The following is a 24,821-nucleotide window of genomic DNA, read 5'->3' on the forward strand; positions in this document are numbered from 1 at the left end:
AATGCCTATCTCAGGGCGATGGAAGACCAGTGCGTAGCTAACAACATTGGCATTATTCCAAAGTATAATCTTGTACCTCATTGCAAGAACATGAACCCTATAAGTAAGTTCAGTGGAAGAGAATCTGTTAACTGTATGTCAGGTTCTTGGGGGAAGTTAATATGTGACATTGTTATCGGGGGAAAGTTAATATGTGACATTGTTATCATGGGGGAAGTTAATAGGTGGCAGTGTTATCCTGGGGGAAGTTAATATGTGACAGTGTTATCGTGGGGATGTTAATATGTGACAGTGTTATCGTGGGGAAGTTAATATGTGGCAGTGTTATCAGGGGAAAGTTAATATGTGACATTGTTATCATGGGGGAAGTTAATATGTGGCAGTGTTATCGTGGGGGAAGTTAACATATGGACGTGTTATCATGGGGGAAGTTAATGTTTGGCAGTGTAATCGTGGGGGAAGTTAATGTGTGGCAGTGTTATCATGGGGGAAGTTAACATATGGACGTGTTATCATTGGGAAAGTTAATGTGTGGTAGTGTTATCGTGGGGGAAGTGAACATATGGACGTGTTATCATTGGGGAAGTTAATGTGTGGCAGTGTAATCGTGGGGGAAGTTAATGTGTGGCAGTGTTATCATGGGGGAGGTTAATGTGTGGTAGTGTTATCGTGGGGGAAGTTAACATATGGACGTGTTATCATGGGGGAAGTTAATGTGTGGTAGTGTTATCATGGGGGAAGTTAATGAAGTTATTTTATAATCATTTGTTCAGAAGCATCATCGGATTAAGGAAACAAATTTCATATAGACTGTGGGTTTGTTGTGCCCCCTGGTACTGGATTTGTGCAACCCAATGGGTGAAACATGACCAGTTCTTAGAATTTGTTTTCAAACTTGATTCAAAGCAAACTTTGATGAGAGGAACTCAGTTTTTCTGCTTGGATGAAGTTTTTTTGTTGGAAACTTTAAATTTCCTCATCTTTTGGGGAAAATGTAACTGTAAAGTTGTGAATATAGACATTCACAAAAGTGAAAACTGAAATATCTAGATGAGTGATACAGGCCCTATAGACTTCTTACTACAAGTTAAAAATTTCATGATGTAATATTTCCTGATTCAATTTTTTTTTCAGCCTGTATCATTCCTAATCCTATAGAAAATGGTTTATGGATTTGTCCATGTAGTGGATTGGGTGAAATTAGCAGTGATGATGTCTTGGTGTACACAAACTGTACCCAACAGTGTAAAGATGGATATGAGCTTGTCGGAGATTCCTTTGGGCATTGTGGTGAACGTCAGCCATATGATAAAAATTCTCCCACAGAATTTCGATATGGAAATGCTCGATGTGTCAAAAGTAAGTACAGTAAAAAATCTCACCTTTTTATATTGATTTTCATACTCTTGGTACTCCATGAACAATTTAGAAAAGCTCATGTTTGTGATATTGTAAGAGAGATAGATGTTCACCCATTACATAGATAAAGCCTTATTATATCCAATTTAGATGAGATCCATCACTTATAAAATGATTTGGATATACTGACTGTATATATTTATTTTCTCATGTCATTCTGTCTTATTTTGAATTGAAGTAATGCATTTATATCTCTGTTTGTCAGAAGAAGCTGAAGATCAGCATACCAGTGGAATACTACTTCTTGTTTCAGTCAGTTGTAAGTTGAAAATGTTTCCATAAAAATTTAAATAAATAATATCCATAAAGAATATGACATATTCACGAGAAATCATTTTACTAAGAAATACTTTTTCTGCTGTATCTTAAATCTGGTCTTGATGTGACATCACATACCCATGTCTCCCTTTGTCTTGTTATTGTTTTTATGCCCCCGCCATTTATGGCCGGGGGCATATAGCGTTGCCCATGTCCGTCCGTCCCGTCGCGTTGCGTCGCGTCCCGTCCTGTCCCGTCCCATCGCGTCGCGTCCCAAATCAGTATATACCACCTAACAACTTCATTCGAAAGGCAATTTTCATGAAACTTCATACAAATATCAAGTATGGAAAGACCTCATGCAGTGTTGAATTTCTGGGCATTCTAAAGAAAGATGGCCATAAGTGGGTGATAACTCAAAAAAGAGGAACATCATCTTATTTCTACATAATTTGGTACTTGTGGGTTTTAAGGCATAAGGAACTAATATACTCCCTCATTTTTTCCAGAGAACAAAATTCCAAATTCATGTACGTTAAATTAACTTGTCAATTTAAGTATGAAACTTAAGTTGTACATAGTTGCATACAAATTAACAAAATCATCTCTTTCGGACCTTTCACTATTATTTCACATGGGGGGGGCGGAGGCATTCATGTCTTACAGACATTTTCTAGTTTTTTAGCCCACCATCTATCTAATAGATGGTGGGTTATTCAAATCGCCCTGTGTCCGTCCGTCCGTAAACAATTCTTGTTACCGCTATTTCTGGAAAAGTACTGGATGGATCTTTCTCAAATTTCATATACAGGTTCCCCTTGGTCCCTAGTTGTGCATTGTACCATTTTTAAACTGATTCGCATTCAAGATGGCCGACAGGTGGCCATCTTGGATTTTGGAAGTAAAAGTTTGTTACCGCTATTTCTGGAAAAGTACTGGATGGATCTTTCTCAAATTTCATATGCAGTTTCCCCTTGGTCCCTAGTTGTGCATTGTACCTTTTTTGGACTGATTCGAATTCAAGATGGCCGACAGGCAGCCATCTTGGATTTTGGAAGTAAAAGTTTGTTACCGCTATTTCTGAGAAAGTACTGGATGGATCTTCCTCAAATTTCATATGTAGTTTCCCCTTGGTCCCTAGTTGTGCATTGTACCTTTTTTGGACTGATTCGAATTCAAGATGGCCGACAGGCAGCCATCTTGTATTTTGGAAGTAAAAGTTTGTTACTGCTATTTCTTGGAAAGTACTGGATGGATCTTTCTCAAATTTCATATGCAGGTTCCCTTTGGTTCCAAGTTAAGCATTATACCTTTTTGGACTGATCCGAAATCAAGATGGCTGACAGGCAGCCATCTTGGATTTTGAGAGTAAAATCTTGTTACTGCTATATCTGAGGAAGTACTGGATGGATCCTTCTGATATTTCATAGATATTGGTTTCCCTTGGTCCCTAATTGTGCATTGTACCTTTTTTGGACTGATTTGAAATCAAGGTGGCCCACAGGCAGCCATCTTGGATGTCGATAGTAATACAGCACAAGCATATTGTCCATTATCCACCTGTAACTGACTGCTATCTAATAATACTTTGGGATCTTTTTCAAATGATATTTGCTAATAGGTGCTTAATAAAAATATCTTGTGCCATCATTGAGTACATTCAATGAAGACCAGTTCATGAACATTTACAACACCTGTAACAAACAAAAAAAAATAAACAAATCTTCAAGAACTGAAAACAGATCCTCAAATGGTGGGCGCCAAGATCCCTCTGGGATCTCTTGTTAATGTAACATATTTAATTTTACAGGTTCTGTGACAGGAATTGTTATTTTATTAGTGGTGTCATGCTGTTGCTACAAATGTTACAGACAGCAGAAAGACAAAACAAGCTGTAAGTGTAGTAATAGGAAATTTTATATATCGCTATTTATAAAATAAATGACAACATACCTGGATTGAACTAGTAAATGGGCTATTACTGATTTCCCGGCATGAAAATATCAAAATACAAATGTGTTCACAATTACAAGTATAATTATGTGTGTTAAGATTTCTCATGGGGGTCCCAATAGCTCAGTTGGTAGAGCATTGATCCACATAACTTCAGGTGAAGGTCCCAGGTACGTGATGTGATGCTCCTTGCCTGTGACTGTTTGTGTTGATCAGGAAGCTGAGAAACCGGTCTATGCTGACATAGTTGTGTCCTTGGGCCAGACATTCTACCCTAATTGTTCAGGATGGCTAGTGACTGGCTTCCTGTATGTCGTTCACTGAGATAGCCACCAAGGTTATTCTGCTGCAAAATTACATTCATTTCATGCAGTGCTCAAAAACCAGCAAGCCAACAAATGGTCCTCATCCTTTCACTCCTAGAAGAAGTAGAAAAAAAATTGTTAAATATGTGTAGATAATACAGAAGTATTTGTCTTTATTTTTAGGTTTTTAAATCTTGGTAGGCCTCATTTCTGACCCTAGTTTTTATTTCCTAGATCAAATCTTAAACCTTATATCTACATCTGACGGACTATGATAGGCTCTGAAAGGCAGGATACATATTGGAAACATGAAATCCAAAATCTTCACTAATATGAAGTTTTTTTTATGTAACCATCTTTGGTGTTGTCGATCAGAATTTCTTTTTTTTTCTTTACATTTATCCCCTTCATAACCTCCAGTTTAACAGGGTTTTCTTGTCTATATTGTCTCTTTTACAACAAATAATTGACGAACTTGAAAAGGTCATGAACTGAAAGGTTATTTGGTTTGTAACAGATCGGCGCAGCACAGCTAACAACAGATTACATAATAGTGATATCCAGTCTGTCACTCCATCAGAAATACCAGGTAGGTCAGACTCCAGCATCATGTTTGTGTATAGATATTATTATAACTTTATAACTAACTGAACTGTATGTACAAGTAGAATAGAAATTCATAATATTCAACTTTTAACTCACTGCTCACTTCTTATCTTTAATATTCCTAATTTTGCACAGTGTATTATATCACATGTTCTAAACTAATTTTTCTTTGTGAATGACATACCAATAAGTATTGATGAGACACCAGGAGGAAATGATAAGACACCAGAAAGTAATAGCAAGATGCTCACAGGTAGTGATGAGACATCAGAAGGTAGAGATGAGACACCAGCAGGTTATGAAGAGACACCAGTAGCAGTATTGTAACACAGTAGGCGTAAACACACACACTTGTTGGTAATAGCCATGTTTATTACATGTTGAATAATGATAATGTTACACGTACAAAAGCAACATCTCATCAACATACAGAGTTCATATACTCATACTAGTGCTTCACGTTGTGTCAGAACTGTCCCTGTATAAAAACAGTACTTCTAAGGTATACACTAAAATACCAACTCCTCATACTGTTCATCATGGTGTAACCTGTCTGTCCATAGGGCTAGTCAGCTCTCTCCCTGTCTGTCTATAGAGCTAGTCAGCTCTCTCCCCGTCTGTCCATAGGGCTCTCTTTTTAGGGCTCTGTCTCTCCATAGGGCTCTGTCCATAGGGTTTTGACACTGAGTCTTCTCCAGTTGAGCTCTGTCCCCGACCCCAAAAACTCTCCTCCTTTCATCCCTATTCTATAAGATCATGACATAGAAATGCCACAATCTAATGCCCCATTGTTTGAGTTTGTTATCAGGGTGTTTATGAGAGTTTATTAGACTGTCATTAAACTGCCTAATACTTGTTAACAAGAAGTAGATGTCATTGCTGTCAACTGTAAATATAGTAACAAAACATCTGTGTGCATTCATAATTACACCCCGTCTACCAGATGTCACATATTTACAAAATTAATCCTACAACCAATCAGTCAAAGATTACTGATTCATGTATCTGATATACACTAATATCGAAATTACATTTTGTAACAATATATCTAAACCCTATTTTGTTACAGTAGGTTATGATGAGACACCAGTAGGTTGTGATGAGACACCAGTAGGTTATGAAGAGATACCAGTAGGTTATGATGAGACCCCAATAGGTTATGATGAGACCCCAATAGGCAACAGTTTGACATAATAAGGTAATGATGAGACACCATTAGGTTATGATGAGACCCCAATAGGCAACAGTTTGACATAATAAGGTAATGATGAGACACCATTAGGTTATGATGAGACTCCAGTAGGTTATGATGAGACACCAGTAGGTTATGAAGAGACTCCCATGGGTAACAATTGGACATAATAAGGTTATGATGAGACACCAGTAGGTTATGATGAGACACAAGTAGGTTATGAAGAGATTCCAATAGGTAACAATTGGACATAATAAGGTTATGATGAGACACCAGTAGGTTATGATGAGACACCAGTAGGTTATGATGAGACACAAGTAGGTTATGAAGAGATTCCAATAGGTAACAATTGGACATAATAAGGTTATGATGAGACACCAGTAGGTTATGATGAGACACCAGTAGGTTATGATGAGACACCAGTAGGTTATGAAGAGACTCCAATAGGTAACAATTGGACATAAAAAGGTTATGATGAGACACCATTAGGTTATGATAAGACACCAGTAGGTTATGATGAGACACCAGTAGGTTATGATAGGACACAAGTAGGTTATGATTAGACACCATTAGGTTATGATGATACTCAGTAGGTTATGATGAGACACCAGTATGTAATGAAGAGACTCCAATAGGTAACAATTGGACATAATAAGGTTATGATGAGACACCATTAGGTTATGAGACTCCAGTAGGTTATGATAAGACACCAGTAGGTTATGATGAGACACCAGTAGGTTATGATGAGACCCCAATAGGTAACAGTTGGACATAATAAGGTTATGATGAGACACCATTAGGTTATGAGACTCCAGTAGGTTATGATGAGACACCAGTAGGTTATGATGAGACACCAGTAGGTTATGAAGAGACTCCAATAGGTTATGAGAAGACTCCAATAGGTAACAATTGGACATAATAAGGTTATGATGAGACACCATTAGGTTATGAGACTCCAGTAGGTTATGATGAGACACCAGTAGGTTATGATGAGACACCAGTAGGTTATGAAGAGACTCCAATAGGTTATGAAGAGACTCCAATAGGTAACAATTGGACGTAATAAGGTTATGATAAGACACCAGTAGGTTATGATGAGACACCAGTAGGTTATGATGAGGCAACAGTAGGTTATGATGAAACACCATTAGGTTATGATGAGACACCAGTAGGTTATGATGAGACTCCAGTGGGTTATGATAAGACACCAGTGGGTTATGATGAGACACCAGTAGGTTATGATGAGACACCAGTAGGTTATGATGAGGCACCAGTGATTATGATGAGACACCAGTGGGTTATGATGAGACACCAGTAGGTTATGATAAGACACCAGTGGGTTATGATGAGACACCAGTGGGTTATGATGAGACACGAGTAGGTTATGATGAGACACCAGTGGGTTATGATGAGACACCAGTAGGTTATGATGAGACACCAGTAGGTTATGATGAGGCACCAGTAGGTTATGATGAGATTCCAGTAGGTTATGATGAGACACCAGTAGGTTATGATGAGACACCAGTAGGTTATGATGAGGCACCAGTAGGTCATGATGAGATTCCAGTAGGTTATGATGAGACACCAGTAGGTTATGATGAGACACCAGTAGATTATGATGAGACTCCAGTAGGTTATGATAAGACACCAGTAGGTTATGATGAGACACCAGTAGGTTATGATGAGACCCCAATAGGTAACAGTTGGACATAATAAGGTTATGATGAGACACCATTAGGTTATGAGACTCCAGTAGGTTATGATAAGACACCAGTAGGTTATGATGAGACACCAGTAGGTTATGATGAGACCCTAATAGGTAACAGTTGGACATAATAAGGTTATGATGAGACACCATTAGGTTATGAGACTCCAGTAGGTTATGATGAGACACCAGTAGGTTATGATGAGACACCAGTAGGTTATGAAGAGACTCCAATAGGTTATGAGAAGACTCCAATAGGTAACAATTGGACATAATAAGGTTATGATGAGACACCATTAGGTTATGAGACTCCAGTAGGTTATGATGAGACTCCAGTAGGTTATGATACGACACCAGTAGGTTATGATGAGACACCAGTAGGTTATGATGAGACACCAGTAGATTATGATGAGACACCAATAGGTTATGATGAGACACCAGTAGGTTATGATGAGGCACCAGTGATTATGATGAGACACCAGTGGGTTATGATGAGGCACCAGTAGGTTATGATGAGATTCCAGTAGGTTATGATGAGACACCAGTAGGTTATGATGAGACACCAGTAGATTATGATGAGACTCCAGTAGGTTATGATACGACACCAGTAGGTTATGATGAGACACCAGTAGGTTATGATGAGACACCAGTAGATTATGATGAGACACCAATAGGTTATGATGAGACACCAGTAGGTTATGAAGAGACTCCAATAGGTAACAATTGGACCTAATGAAGTTATGATGTGACACTTGCAGATTATAATGACACACAAGTTGGTTATGATGAGACACCAGTAGGTTATGAAGAGACTCCAATAGGTTATGAAGAGACTCCAATAGGTAACAATTGGACCTAATGAAGTTATGATGTGACACTTGCAGATTATAATGACACACAAGTAGGTTATGATGAGACACCAGTAGGTTATGATGAGACACCAGTAGGTTATGATGAGACACCATTAGGTTATGATGACACTCCAGTAGGTTATGATGAGACACCAGTGGGTTATGATGAGACACCAGTGGGTTATGAGACTCCAGTAGGTTATTATAAGACACCAGTAGGTTATGGTGACAGACATTTCTAACTAATGTGTTATACCTGGATTTGAAAATGGCTTTGAAGTTTTTTGATATTTTTTTTGTTTTGTTTTAAAGGTACAGTGGTCACTACTACAACAGCCTTGACAGCCCCAGATCCTGATGTGTCTACAGAGGGTGATTATAATGTTATTACACCCCTTACAGCCCCAGATCCTGATGTGTCTACAGAGGGTGATTATAATGTTATTACACCCCTTACAGCCCCAGATCCTGATGTGTCTACAGAGGGTGATTATAATGTTATTACACCCCTTACAGCCCCAGATCCTGATGTGTCCACAGAGGGTGATTATAATGTTATTACACCCCTTACAGTCCCAGATCCTGATGTGTCTACAGAGGGTGATTATAATGTTATTACACCCCTTACAGCCCCAGATCCTGATGTGTCTACAGAGGGTGATTATAATGTTATTACACCCCTTACAGCCCCAGATCCTGATGTGTCTACAGAGGATGATTATAATGTTATTATAGCCTTGTAAGAAGGTGACAGAGGGTGATCCTGATGTATTTACAGAGAGTGATCCTGGTGTATGTACAGAGAGTGATCCTGGTGTATGTACAGAGAGTGATCCTGGTGTATGTACAGAGAGTGATCCTGGTGTATGTACAGAGAGTGATCCTGGTGTAGGTATAGAGAGAGATCCTGGTGTATGTACAGAGAGTGATCCTGGTGTAGGTATAGAGAGAGATCCTGGTGTAGGTATAGAGAGAGATCCTGGTGTATGTACAGAGAGTGATCCTGGTGTATGTACAGAGAGTGATCCTGGTGTAGGTATAGAGAGTGATCCTGGTGTATGTACAGATCCTGGTGTATGTACCGAGGGTGATCCTGGTGTATGTACAGAGAGTGATCCTGGTGTATGTACAGAGGGTGATCCTGGTGTATGTACAGAGGATGATCCTGGTGTATGTACAGAGAGTGATCTTTGTGTAGGTATAGAGAGAGATCCTGGTGTATGTACAGAGGATGAGACTGGTGTATGTACAGAGGGTGATCCTGTTGTATGTACAGAGGGTGATCCTGGTGTATGTACAGAGGGTGATCCTGGTGTATGTACAGAGAGTGATCCTGGTTTATGTACAGAGAGTTATTCTGGTGTATGTACAGAGAGTGATCCTGTTGTATGTACAGAGGAAAATGGCTTTGAAGTTTTTTGATATTTTTTTTGTTTTGTTTTAAAGGTACAGTGGTCACTACTACAACAGCCTTGACAGCCCCAGATCCTGATGTGTCTACAGAGGGTGATTATAATGTTATTACACCCCTTACAGCCCCAGATCCTGATGTGTCTACAGAGGGTGATTATAATGTTATTACACCCTTTACAGCCCCAGATCCTGATGTGTCCACAGAGGGTGATTATAATGTTATTACACCCCTTACAGCCCCAGATCCTGATGTGTCTACAGAGGGTGATTATAATGTTATTACACCCCTTACAGCCCCAGATCCTGATGTGTCTACAGAGGGTGATTATAATGTTATTACACCCCTTACAGCCCCAGATCCTGATGTGTCTACAGAGGGTGATTATAATGTTATTACACCCCTTACAGCCCCAGATCCTGATGTGTCTACAGAGGGTGATTATAATGTTATTACACCCCTTACAGCCCCAGATCCTGATGTGTCTACAGAGGGTGATTATAATGTTATTATAGCCTTGTAAGAAGGTGAAAGAGGATGATCCTGGTGTATGTACAGAGGGTGATCCTGATCTATTTACAGAGAGTGATCCTGGTGTATGTACAGAAAGTGATCCTAGTGTATGTACAGAGGATGATCCTGGTGTATGTACAGAGAGTGATCCTGATGTATGTACAGAGAGTGATCCTGGTGTAGGTATAGAGAGAGATCCTGGTGTATGTACAGAGAGTGATCCTGGTGTATGTACAGAGAGTGATCCTGGTGTATGTACAGAGAGTGATCCTTGTGTAGGTATAGAGAGAGATCCTGGTGTATGTACAGAGGATGAGACTGGTGTATGTACAGAGGGTGATCCTGGTGTATGTACAGAGAGTGATCCTGGTTTATGTACAGAGAGTTATTCTGGTGTATGCACAGAGAGTGATCCTGTTGTATGTACAGAGGGTGATCCTGGTGTATGTACAGAGAGTGATCCTGGTGTATGTACAGAAAGTGATCCTAGTTTATGTACAGAGGATGATCCTGGTGTATGTACAGAGAGTGATCCTGATGTATGTACAGAGAGTGATCCTGGTGTAGGTATAGAGAGAGATCCTGGTGTATGTACAGAGAGTGATCCTGGTGTAGGTATAGAGAGAGATCCTGGTGTATGTACAGAGAGTGATCCTGGTGTATGTACAGAGGGTGATCCTGGTGTATGTACAGAGGATGATCCTGGTGTATGTACAGAGAGTGATCCTGGTGTAGGTATAGAGAGAGATCCTGGTGTATGTACAGAGAGTGATCCTGGTGTATGTACAGAGGATGATCCTGGTGTATGTACAGAGAGTGATCCTGTTGTATGTACAGAGAGTGATCCTGGTGTATGTACAGAGAGTGATCCTGGTGTATGTACAGAGGGTGATCCTGGTGTATGTACAGAGAGTGATCCTGGTGTATGTACAGAGGGTGATCCTGGTGTATGTACAGAGAGTGATCCTGGTGTATGTACAGAGGGTGATCCTGGTGTATGTACAGAGGGTGATCCTGGTGTATGTACAGAGAGTGATCCTGGTTTATGTACAGAGAGTTATTCTGGTGTATGCACAGAGAGTGATCCTGGTGTATGTACAGAGAGTGATCCTGGTGTATGTACAGAGGGTGATCCTGGTGTATGTACAGAGGGTGATCCTGGTGTATGTACCGAGGGTGATCCTGGTGTATGTACAGAGAGTGATCCTGGTGTATGTACAGAGGGTGATCCTGGTGTATGTACCGAGGGTGATCCTGGTGTATGTACAGAGAGTGATCCTGGTGTATGTACCGAGGGTGATCCTGGTGTATGTACAGAGAGTGATCCTGGTGTATGTACAGAGAGTGATCCTGGTGTATGTACAGAGGATGATCCTGGTGTATGTATAGAGGATGATCCTGGTGAATGTATAGAGAGGGATCCTGTCATTCATAAATCATGTTTTAGTATCACAGTATTTTTTGAGTCATTGGAAGTACTTCAAAATTGGAGAGAATTTTAAGGTCATAATCATCTGTTCATTTGTCAGGATGGCCATTGTGTTTTACCCATCGTTCTGTGTAGTGCACCTTAAACTTTTTACTTTTTAAACTCATTCATTTCCGCAAATGGGATTCAGATGAAACTTGCCATATATGATCCTGAGGTGGTGCTAACAGTTGCTTTGGCTACCATCTTGAAAAAGCACATTTAAAATTTCTTCTCATGTTCCACTGATGGCATTGAGCTAAAAATCGGTGGGAATATTAAGGAAAGGAAGCTAAAAAAGTGTTATTTTTTGTCATCATTAAGAGTTTAAAATGGCAGGCATGTTGGTAATTTTGTAACATCAATGCACAATCATGGTTTACTGGAAAAACACCTCTTGATTGACCTGAAACTTGCCCTGAATGGTCCGGAGATTCAACTGTCAAATCAAAGATGGCCACCATGATTGCTATCTAAAAATAGATTTTAAAGCTCTGCTCCAGGGGAGAATTGTTTTAATCCTAGGTCTTCAAGTATTTATATTCAGATGTTCATTAAGGTCTTCATTTTATCTGGTATTGTGTTTTTGGTTTAATGCATTTTTTTTTTTTTGATTATTGTGTAAGAATTTCCACACAACATTTTCAGGTATCCCAGTTGTAACCATCAGTCATGATGCCTACAGTACCAACACAGGAGCAACAGTTACCTTGGGATGTACGGTGACAGCTAAACCAGCCCACACCATTGTATGCTGGCAACGTAATGTTGATTCTGAAACAGTACCTATTACCATTGATGGTGTCATCTATACCATGTCTACGGTTAATTCTCCATCTCTGACCATTCACAATGCTGATACCAGTGACAGCGGAACCTACACCTGTTTTGTCACTAACTCAGTAGGAACTGGACAGAGTGCCCCCACTACACTTACAGTCACAAGAAGTAAGTCATCCTTTGGTTTGAGCTTATTAGGTGATCAAGCGTGATGACTTATTGCCACCATGCTTCTCTGTCATCAACTTCTCTGAGCTGTCCAGACTTTTCTTTCAAAGCACAATTGAACATCTAAGTGGACTTAAACCAAATTTGGTCTAAAACATCAGTAGGAAATAGCAATACATTTTCAAGTGAAAGAATGTGGCCCAATCAATGTGCCTATTAGCTGGGATCTTGAAAAAGAAAAATTCTTTTCTTCCTAAAAGCCTGATTGGCTTTCAACCAAAGTTTGCACGAATCATCACTTGGAAGCTAGGACAATCAAATCTTTATGAGGTTCATGTGCAACCTTTACTGTAAAGCAGGTCATATTTTAGAATGAGAAATTAGCTTCAATTTTGCTTTTGAAATACAACACTCTTAAATTTCTGAGTGAATTTCAACCAAATTTTCTTTTGAACATTGTTTTGGTATACTTGATACTCCTTGAATGAAATATATCGGTAAATGTTTTGAACCTTGAGGCTCTTAAGAAGAATTTAGCCAAGATTTTGATTGAAATATTATTACCTCTGAACACCTGAATAAACATTAACCAAATTTGGTCTTAGTCATCATTTAGGGAGCAGAATTATTTCTTTAAAAAAATGAGATTTTTACAACCTCTATGGACACTGGAGCAAGACTTAAACAGGTTATTTTTACATTTTGCTTTAAATCCTACTTTTAAAGACTGTGACCATGTAAGTTCTAAAACATTACCAGAACAGGATAAACAAACCATACATGGGACCAGATCAGTAGGCCCCAACAGGGATATGTTTCCTTTAACATCCAACCTCTCTAATACTTGTTGGCCATTGCTGGTTGAAATAACAATAGAGCAAGATAAACATATATATTGTATGAATTAAGAACATGGAAGTGGAACCTAAGAGGAAATTTTGGAAAATGCAGTTTGATTTCAGTACTTATTGGTGTTCAATTGAAAATGTTAAACAGAAAAAATGCCTTATTATATGTTATTCATGGGTACATAAGACTTCCTTGTCAGAAGAATATTTAAGTCCATGGGACTCTTGTAGTTATGCTATGGTAGTTTGATTGTATGCAAATAGTGATCCTAGCTGACTCGCATATTTGGATTTTGTCCAAATTTGGCTTGAAGCATGCCCTCCCTCCAATCCTCCTTAGGGGAAGATCAGGGGAAGTAGGGGAATCACCTTAAACCCTTCCTCATCAGATTTTGTCCAATTTGATCTGAATCGTTTTTTGGTGAAGAAAACTCACTCAATCTTATATAAACCATGAGTCTGCCCAACTGATGTCCAACTGTCGGTAAAGGGAACTACAGAAGGGATGTTCTGGTCTGTCGGTACAGGTACTACAGAAGGGATGTTCTTGTCTGTCGGTACAGGTACTACAGAAGGAATGTTCTGGTCTGTCCGTACAGGTACTACAGAAGGGATGTTCTTGTCTGTCCGTACAGGTACTAAACAAGGGATGCTCTGGTCTGTCAGTACAGGTACTACAGAAGGGATGTTCTTGTCTGTCGGTACAGGTACTACAGAAGGAATGTTCTGGTCTGTCCGTACAGGTACTACAGAAGGGATGTTCTTGTCTGTCCGTACAGGTACTAAACAAGGGATGCTCTGGTCTGTCGGTACAGGTACTACAGAGGGGATGTTCTTGTCTGTCCATACAGGTACTATAGAAGGGATGTTCTGGTCTGTCAGTACAGGTACTACAGAAGGGATGTTCTGGTCTGATGGTACAGGTACTACAGAAGGGATGTTCTTGTCTGTTGGTACAGGTGCTACAGAAGGGATGTTCTGGTCTGTAGGTACAGGAACTACAGAAGTGCTATAGAAGGGATGTTCTTGTCTGTCGGTACAGGTACTATAGAAGGGATGTTCTGGTCTTTCGGTACAGGTGCTACAGAAGGGATGTTCTGGTCTGTCGGTACAGGTGCTACAGAAGGGATGTTCTGGTCTGTCGGTACAGGTACTACAGAAGGGATGTTCTTGTCTGTCGGTACAGGTACTATAGAAGGGATGTTCTTGTCTGTCGGTACAGGTACTACAGAAGGGATGTTCTGGTCTGTTGGTACAGGTACTACAGAAGGGATGTTCTGGTCTGTCAGTTCAGGTACTACAGAAAGGATGTTCTGGTCTGTCGGTACAGATACTACAGAGTGATGTTCTGGTCTGTCAGTACAGGTACTACAGAAGGGATGTTCTTGTCTGTCCGTACTGGTACTATAGAAGGGATGTTCTGGTCTGTCAGTACAGGTACTACAGAAGGGAGGTTCTGGTCTGATGGTACAGGTACTACAGAAGGGATGTCCTGGTCTGTTGGTACAGAAACTACAGAAGTACTATAGAAGGGATGTTCTGGTCTGTCGGTACAGGTACTATAGAAGGGATGTTCTGGTCTGTCGGTACAGGTACTACAGAAGGGATGTTCTTGTCTGTCGGTACAGGTACTACAGAAGGGATGTTCTTGTCTGTCGGTACAGGTACTACAGAAGGGATGTTCTGGTCTGTTGGTACAGGTACTACGGAAGGGATGTTCTGGTCTGTCGGTACAGGTACTACAGAAGGGATGTCCTGGTCTGTTGGTACAGGAACTACAGAAGTACTATAGAAGGGATGTTCTTGTCTGTCGGTACAGGTACTACAGAAGGGATGTTCTTGTCTGTCCGTACAGGTACTATAGAAGGGATGTTCTTGTCTGTCGGTACAGGTACTACTGAAGGGAGGTTCTGGTCTGTCGGTACAGGTACTACAGAAGGGATGTTCTTGTCTGTCGGTACAGGTACTACAGAAGGGATGTTCTTGTCTGTCTGTACAGGTACTACAGAAGGGATGTTCTGGTCTGTCGGTACAGGTACTACAGAAGGGATGTTCTGGTCTGTCGGTACAGGTACTACAGAAGGGATGTTCTTGTCTGTCGGTACATGTACTGCAGAAGGGATGTTCTGGTCTGTCAGTACAGGTACTACAGAAGGGATGTTCTTGTCTGTCGGTACAGGTACTACTGAAGGGATGTTCTTGTCTGTCGGTACAGGTACTACAGAAGGGATGTTCTGGTCTGTCGGTACAGGTACTACAGAAGGGATGTTCTGGTCTGTCGGTACAGGTACTACAGAAGGGATGTTCTGGTCTGTCGGTACAGGTACTACAGAAGGGATGTTCTGGTCTGCCGGTACAGGTGCTACAGAAGGGATGTTCTGGTCTGTCGGTACAGGTACTACAGAAGGGATGTTCTTGTCTGTTGGCACAGGTACTAATGAAGGGATGTTCTGGTCTGTCAGTACAGGTACTACAGAAGGGAGGTTCTTGTCTGTCGGTACAGGTACTACAGAAGGGATGTTCTGGTCTGCTGGTACAGGTGCTACAGAAGGGATGTTCTGGTCTGTCGGTACAGGTACTAAAGAAGGGATGTTCTTGTCTGTCGGTACAGGTACTACAGAAGGGATGTTCTGGTCTGTCGGTACAGGTACTACAGAAGGGATGTTCTTGTCTGTCGGTACAGGTACTACAGAAGGGATGTTCTGGTCTGTCGGTACAGGTACTACAGAAGGGATGTTCTTGTCAGTCGGTACATGTACTACAGAAGGGATGTTCTGGTCTGTCGGTACAGGTACTACAGAAGGGATGTTCTGGTCTGTCGGTACAGGTACTACAGAAGGAATGTTCTTGTCTGTCGGTACAGGTACTACAGAAGGGGTGTTCTGGTCTGTCGGTACAGGTACTACAGAAGGGATGTTCTGGTCTGTCGGTACAGGTACTACAGAAGGGATGTTCTTGTCTGTCCGTACAGGTACTACAGAAGGGATGTTCTGGTCTGTCAGTTCAGGTACTACAGAAGGGATGTTCTGGTCTGTCAGTATAGGTACTACAGAAGGGATGTTCTTGTCTGTCCATACAGGTACTACTGGAGGGATGTTCTTGTCTCTCCGTACAGGTACTACAGAAGGGATGTTCTTGTCTGTCCGTACAGGTACTACTGAAGGGATGTTCTGGTCTGTCCGTACAGGTACTACTGAAGGGATGTTCTTGTCTGTCCGTACAGGTACTACAGAAGGGATGTTCTGGTCTGTTGGTACAGGTACTACAGAAGGGATGTTCTTGTCTGTCCGTACAGGTACTACAGAAGGAGTTCATGAAAAGCTTTAAGGGCGAATGTGACAATCAGAAAATTGTCCTTTCTTGACTTTGCTGTAATGAAATGCTTTTGGTGTTTTGACTAGGTGTAAACTGTGATGCCCACCTGGATAATCTACCCCTGAAAGATGATGAGGCTTTACCATTGTCTGCTCTCAATGAGTTGGACAGCAATCAGAAACCCAGATGCTACAGAATGGCAATGGACATTGTTAAGCGTGTTTTCCCAACATTTCATCGAGAGAGAGTTGAACGAGAATTAACACATTTGTGTGACAAGTAAGTTAATCAATCTGTGCATTTAAATTGGTTTGAAAGGCATTGACATTTTCTATATAGACCAACCACAGTGTCTTGACATTTTGTGTTTGAGTTATGTGTTAGCCCAAAAGAGTAGCATCAGCCACAGGATGCATGGTTTCTAGTTATATGACAAGAAACACAAAACTCACCAGTGTGAAAGCTGAGATGACATTGAATTTGACCTCTGACCTTGTGATATCATAAGAGGGACAGTCAGATAGGCATGTTTACACAATATTTTTTACTGGGAATGTGTGTGTGTGAAAATACAATGTATTTCAGGTTATCTTTTAAAACTAAGCATTAATTTCAAGCAAGTGTTTCTCAGATATGTGCCTCACATCAATATATTTGGTAATGTAATTTATTACAAGCATCCATTTATTTTGATGTACATGTAAGTTATGGAAGAAAGATTAGCAGATCGGGATAGGCTAAAGCAATGATTGAGAACTACAATAGACCATAAGCTTGTAATACATAGAATAAGAATATTTTCATCACAATTACATCTAGATATATTAAAGAACTTGATCACACAATGGCAAAAACAATTACAACATCATTCTATCATTAAATGTAGTCCGCTTTTTGTATACAGAGATTATTTTTTAAATCTGCCAATGTTATGTACAACATGCAGGTTTTAACATTTGAAATGTTCACTGTTTGTTTATACAACTTTTGCAGATATACATTCAAATTAAAGTATATTGAAAACAAAATTACATGTATTAAGATTAATGTAATTTAGTGGAAATAAAAGAATTGGGACATAGATTTTGAATGTAAATTTGATCAAAAGACAAATACACACATGTGTTGATTTCTTACAGACTTAATGTTCCAAGGTACAAGCTTATTTGTGTATCAAATTCAAATTAAATTTTGATGGATATCTTCATATACAATGTTAGATAATGGTATGTTATTTGAGACATAATGGTCACCTGAGTCACAATTGTTCTTGTAACATGTCATAGAAATGATTCTGTTAAAAAAGTAATATAACTTAACAATATTGTACAAACAATACAAATGTAAATTGTGTATATCGGTACATTAATTGATGTCCCATGCTTAGGCTTCTAACCAAGTTTCAATTTCATTCATGATTTGAAATTTTCCTATATAAAATCTTCCATCCAGGAACAGTAGAACATCTTTGAAATTTCAGTCAATTTGACCCTTTTTGGCCCCGTCCCTCAGACTCCAGGGGGGTCAGTCAAGATCAATATGTGCATCTTATCAAACAATAAGCTTATACTAATAAAAGATAAGTTCTAACCAAGCTTGAACTGTTTCTGAAAGAAAATAAACAAATTATGCTCAAAAATTTGATTTTGCTATATGAAATATGGTAAATTGTACCCCCTCCCATGGGGGAAATGTGACACCCTGGGGTCATGAAATTTACGATTTTGGTGAAGCATCTGAAGGCCTTTCCATCAATGATGAGTACTTGATTCTACCATTACCTGGAATTTGAGAAGATTTTTGAAATTTCCATCAATTTGACCGATTTTGGCCCTATCCAACAGCCCCTTGGGGTCAGCCAAAGTCAATATGTACATCTCATCAAACCATTATCACAAACTTATAATTCTATCAAATTTTGCACTATTTTCAATAGAAAATAAACAAGTAATATTCAAAAATGTAATTTTCCTCTATAAACTGAAGTATACTTTACCCCCTCCCCAAGGGGAAATGTGAGACCTTGGGGTCTTGAAATTTACAATATTGGTGAAGCATCTGAAGGCCTTTGTTTCCATGAAGAGTACTTGATTATTTGAGAAGAAGTTTTGTAAAGTTTCAATTAATTTGACCCTTTTTGGCATGCCCCTCAGGTCCCTGGGGGTTTAGAAATCCATATTTTACAATTTTGGTGCACCTTAAGCCATGCAAGGATTTTCTTAAATTTCATTCAAATCAGTTAATGAGATTTCCAGAAGAAGTCCAAAATGTTAAAAAGTTCACAATGCACAATGTTGGACAAAAGGGGATCGCAATAGGTCATCCTGAGATTTTTACACCTTGACACTGAGTAGCATTCACTCATTTTATTTTACCTGTAGAACTAATGTACCCATTAAAGTAATGCTTGGATATTACCTTTTGGGGAGACCCATTATATCACTAAACAGAAGTCTATGATACATGAAGAACAGGAGCTGAGAAAACATACAGGTACCTTTTTATGTTTTTTTTAGCAATTTGTTATGTGAGTGTTGAAAAACAAAGAAGTTAAGTAGAAGGGGGGTCAAAATGAGATCATTATGACCAAATATTTGTTATAAAAATTTGTTGTACAAGTGGTTATACTACTGATAATATATAATGATGCAGACAGGAAATCATCTCAAGTTCAGTTTGTACGAAAATTCATACAAACTGAGTTTGTTATGATCAAGTCTTACTCTACATGGAATGAATAAGAGCAAACTCTGTATAAATGTACAGAGTGATGTTAGATGTGTCTCTCTTATGATGTCACATCTGCTTCATGACGAAGTCAACCATGGCTCTCTTCAGTCACAGGAAAATGGTGGTTTCAAACAAAATACAAATTTCAAGTTTGGTTTGGTTTTTGACATCAGAAAATGAGATTTTTTATTTAAGAAACATAAATCTACACTCAGGTTAACCTTTAATTCACATAGATGAAAGTTATTTATTCTAGCAACAGGATGTGAACACACACTGTTACTTTGAATATAAGTTTTAATGAAACATTACAGGTTCAGCTGAGAGAAAATTCTTCAAAATCCTTCTTTTACTCACACAACATCAAGATTTTGTCCCAATTTTGTCAGAAACATACTCGGGTAAATGGGAATCAATTCTGTATCAATGGTGGGCCACTGCTTTCTGGGGTGGAAGCAGTGGGGCTGAATAATGGAAATGTAGGAAAAACTCTTCTATTGTGGGAATGCCTTGATTCTGTCCCAATTTGTGTTTGTTCTGAAAAACACCTTGTTGAAAGAAATCTGACTTTGTATCAACCAGGAGTCTGCCATCAGAAATGTAGGAGCCCAATAGGGGAAATGTAAATTCTTAAAAATCCTGCTTACATACAAGGGTTTTGGTAAATGTTCTGTGTGAAGCATATTTTTATGAAAGGCAAATCTGACTTTTGTTTGACTACTAGGGGAGTACCTGACAGGAAATTTATTTCAGAAATTATTTGTCATATTAAAATTCTTTGTCAATTTAATGATTATCAGAATTAGCAAGATGAGAATACAGGACCCTTGGACCTCTTTTTTATGTTAGATGCCTTAGAATTGTTCATTCAATAAACTAACATTGGTGAAATAGTGCACATGTAGTGTTAATGTCAACAATATTTACTGTACAGATATTTGTATTTCAATTTCTTGTTATTATCATTTCAGGAAGGATCCAGTCATGGAAGTGTTGTTTGAATTCCTGAAGAACTATCCCTGCTACATAGGTGATGTTGTTCACTGGTGTGTACGAAACAAGTTGGAGTCCCTGGTCAAGTACTTAGTCAGTGAGGAACATGAGAAAACGTGTGACTACTGCAGCAATATGAAGCGTAACTCTACTAAAAGAAACTAAAAAGACCAATTTTGTGATATATTTTAATATCACTGGTGTACCCCAGTAATATATTTTTTTGGTACATTTTAATATCACTGGTGTACCCCGGTAATATAATTTGTGATACATTTTAATATTACTGGTGTACCCCGGTAATATAATTTGTGATACATTTTAATATTACTGGTGTACCCCGGTTATATAATTTGTGATATATTTTAATATTACTGGTGTACCCCGGTAATATATATTTTTGTGATATGTTTTGATATCACTGGTGTACCCCAGTAATATATTTTTGTGGTACATTTTAATATATCTGGTGTACCCCGGTAATATATTTTGTGGTACATTTTAATATCACTGGTGTACCCTGGTAATATATTTTGTGGTACATTTTAATATCACTGGTGTACCCTGGTAATATATTTTGTGGTACATTTTAATATCACTGGTTTTATTGTATTTTGTGATACATTTTAAGATTATTGATGATAGTATGTTTAAATTGATTGTTAATTGATGTTAAGAGCACTAATTGTGCAGTGAATTTGAAGATATTTTCTTACTAAGATTTTTCTTTTTCCAGTAAAAGTATATTTATGGAAACAATATTAAACTGACAGAGCTATGATTTGGGTTGTATGGTAGAAGGAAGTACATCTGTTGTGATGATTTCTAAGAAAAACATTTAACCTCAATAAGTTGTAGGAACTTGTATTGTGATATGTAAATTGATGGAAAAAAGAAACTTTTTGACTGGTTCACATATAAAGTGTTATGTAAAATACTAATTGTTATATTTTGTACTAAATCTTTATTTACAATGCATTGTCTCCATTATGACACAGTGACTCAGACAATCAGTCAGTATGGATTAAGTGGCAGTCACAATAATATAACTAACCATTAAAATATACAACATTGATCAGCCATTGGTCATCTCATCATTTTGGACAAAAGTATACACATTTTTAACATAGCCGAGAGATTTTTATTGACAGGTAAATTTTATTTCCGGCTTCATAATTAAATGTTAAGCACATGCAGATTAATGTCTAACTCAGCTGTACATTTCCTATGTAACTGGCAATTGCTAATTTTAGAATTTCTACTAATTCAAACAAGCCAGAGGCAGATATATAAATTTTTTAGGGTAATATTACATGTCCTTCATCCAGTACAAATATTGGTACATTGATTTACTGCAGAATATAGCTGTTTCAACCCATTACACACAAATGGTGGTGTTGTAAGAAGTATTTTAAATATCGAAACCATGCGTGTATACAAAAGTTGTATCTTTGAATTACAAGTTTCTTGTTTAAAGTTTGGAATGGAATGTGATATATATATATGTAAGTGATGATTGTTATACAGGATGTTATGTTTTATAGATTGATAATCCAAATGTCTTTCACTATCTATGCTTTACATAGAACATTTAACTGTTGATATTAGATCTGAATCACTGATATTTAGGTATGTTATTTTCAGAAGGGGGATCTTAACTAGTGTTGTTTCAACTATCTTATGTATTCATTTTATTATAAAGTTGTAAATATGAATTTTTAATGATGATGAAAATCTGTTATCAATTAAGGTTTGATAATCGATTTCAAAATTGTGTCATTTCAAGACTTTGTGAAGTTATCAGCTGTCTTCTAAAGGAAGGTTCATGCATGATTTATCAGGATTTTCAACTGACCTCTAAAACAAGTTTAATTTATGATTTATCAAGGTTATCAGCAGACCTATAAAGCAATGAAATAGCATAATATTCCGACAATTCTATTATCAGCTTATTCTGAACATAGAAAAGTATTTCTTGAAATCCATTCGTTTATTTCTGAACATAAAGTTTGACCAAAAATGAGTGACTGTGATTTCCTAGCCCAAATATCCCAAGGGTTATGATGACTTAGAATGATTGTACTATATTGTAAACCTTTGGATTCGGGAGGATGGTTTCATTGCAATAATCTCTTCTTTTCATCACAATTCATCCTCTATTAAATGTATTTAAAGAAAACTAGATGAGATATCTAAAAAAGAAAAAATCACAATCACATTTACTGGTACATTTATCTGCAATTGTCAATTCTTAGTGTTAAATTAGTGTTTTACTCAATTTCACTGTTTTTCAAATGCACGGATATTAGTGCCATGATGCAATGATAATATCTGGGGTCTAGACAACATTTTGTTTTAGTTTTATTTAAAAGGAGATGAATAGAAATTTGAAATAACATGTTTGTTCAGCTGAACCAGAGCACAGCAATCGTTTTCAGTGCAATATCCCACTCATGTGTTAACTATGATGACTCCACAAAGCCTTCCTTACCATGTACTACCCAGCAGGCCGGTGATGGAGGGGGAGATATTACTGTAGGTGACAGATACTGGTGATGGAGGGGAGATATTACTGTAGGTGATCAACAGTGGTGATGTAGGGGATATTAACCATTAAGGTGATTGATATAGACTTGGTTTCCTGCCTGAGTACAACTTTTCTCCACTTGGCTGTTCTTGTAATTTTGAAGCAAAGTCTATTGGGAAGTAGAAAATCTATAAAACACGCAATCCAATGTAGTGTTCAACAATGGTGATGAGGGGGAAGTAACTCTAGATGATCATGTTTTATTGGTTTTTGAATGTTGATATCAAATGTAACAGTAGGATAATGAAATGAAATTTTAACATATACAATGGTGCAATATATATCACTACTCCCTTGTTATAAATTATAGGTTTTGTCAGTATATTATTAGACAATGATTTGCACCTTTCAATGACACAGAAAGGAGTAGTCTTTATTTTTTATCTTCCAAGGAAGTCTGTCAAAACAGGAATGTTTTACCTTTAATTAAGGCTTAGTAATGAAATTCCTTTGACAGAACCCTTCAGTAGTAATGATATCACACAGGCTTGTATCATTTATGTAATGTACAAGAGAGATTCCCATGGGTTTCCCAGGCTTGACTCTGTGTAAGCATCAACTTCTGTCAGTTTTGATTTCAAGAGGGAATTATTTTAATGTGATTTCACATCTTACGTAGATGTTGTAGAAGCAATGATCCGAGATTGTCAGCATTTTTTAGGCTCACCTTGTTGGCCAGAATCTACAGACTGAAGTTTTGACGATGTTCCGTAAACTTGAATAAGTTGCAAGTACATTTTGTATTAACATTAACAAGATCAAATTTCAACTTGTAGAGTACATGAATTTATTTATTGAACAACGGATAAAAAAATAAAAATGAACAGTTTGGATACACTACCTGTTAACACCTTTTGTAGTACTTGAGGTAGGACAGCCACTGCTGGCTGTATGTGTCACTGATTAAGACATCAAAATCATTCAAACTTTTTTTTCAAACCGTTAAAGAAATAAGAAGAGATAACATTGAAATAATGTCAAGATTAATGATAACCAATTTTGAATCAAATGACTGATATTTTGTTATCAGGACAGATTTACCCAAAACTTATACCTGGTACTTTAGTGTTATCATTGTAGTAAGCTAAATGTCATCTCATTTATTGTCTGTTATAACTACTTATATACCTCCATGATGATCATATTTGTTATTCACATTATAAATTCTGTTATTCACATTTGCTAAGTATTTACAATAAAACATGTTTTGTAACTTTGTTGTTTGTTTTTATATGTTTCCAGTCATCCCCTAAAAAAATTGTTTGCAACGTGTGTGAGAGTTGTGTAACTTTGTACTCAATGATGGCAAGTTGATGGAAATGTCATACAAGTAAGATGGGGAGAGGGTGGGGGGAATGTGTTGAGGTTTAGGTGTGTATGCCTCAGGTTTACCATGAGGTACATTTAAGGTAAAATTCATTGTGTGGGTCATAGATACTTAACGGAAATTGGTCTATGAAATTATCCTACACGTGTAGGGTGAAAAGTCATTGTGTAGCATACCATTTTCAGGTTTATATGCCCCGAGTCACACGGAGATGAAAGACCAAATATCTTATTGGCTTTGTAACTTCTGACCCACAAAATTGTTTGCTAGCTAAGCTGATGCAGGTCACTGGACTATTAAAAAGACCAAAAACAAAGTCATGTTAGTTATGAGTAATGAAATACAGGTTTTTTTTTTAATAACTGGTCAACCAGATGACCTTTACAAAGTTC

The 24,821-nt window shown here is 38.1% G+C and overlaps 1 protein-coding gene across 2 annotated transcripts; it reads left to right on the forward strand.

The window, feature by feature from the left end:
• LOC132560187 (uncharacterized) lies at positions 1-24,315 on the forward strand. 2 transcript variants are annotated; one of them, XM_060224841.1, is made up of 10 exons: positions 1-103; positions 1,135-1,359; positions 1,625-1,678; positions 3,488-3,571; positions 4,453-4,524; positions 8,602-8,661; positions 9,736-9,909; positions 12,330-12,629; positions 16,879-17,071; positions 20,494-24,315. In XM_060224841.1, the coding sequence occupies exons 1-10, from the start codon at positions 19-21 to the stop codon at positions 20,678-20,680; spliced, it is 1,434 nt and encodes a 477-aa protein (XP_060080824.1). In that variant the 5' UTR covers positions 1-18; the 3' UTR covers positions 20,681-24,315. The 2 variants fall into 2 exon arrangements, with proteins under 2 accessions (XP_060080824.1, XP_060080832.1); XM_060224849.1 differs by having other exon boundaries at positions 9,736-9,795.
• The last annotated feature ends 506 nt before the right edge of the window (positions 24,316-24,821 follow it).

The sequence above is a fragment of the Ylistrum balloti genome, unplaced genomic scaffold, assembly GCF_031769215.1.
Source record: "Ylistrum balloti isolate Yb309-2 unplaced genomic scaffold, AGI_CSIRO_Ybal_v1 Utg369666, whole genome shotgun sequence".
Taxonomy (NCBI): Eukaryota; Metazoa; Mollusca; class Bivalvia; order Pectinida; family Pectinidae; genus Ylistrum; species Ylistrum balloti.

Coding starts and splice junctions, on each gene's coding strand:
- LOC132560187 (XM_060224841.1), top strand. CDS start 19: ATGGAAGACCAGTGCGTAGCTAACAACATTGGCATTATTCCAAAGTAT. Junction 104..1,134: donor CAAGAACATGAACCCTATAA/GTAAGTTCAGTG, acceptor TTTTTTTTTCAG/CCTGTATCATTCCTAATCCT. Junction 17,072..20,493: donor TTAACACATTTGTGTGACAA/GTAAGTTAATCA, acceptor TTATCATTTCAG/GAAGGATCCAGTCATGGAAG.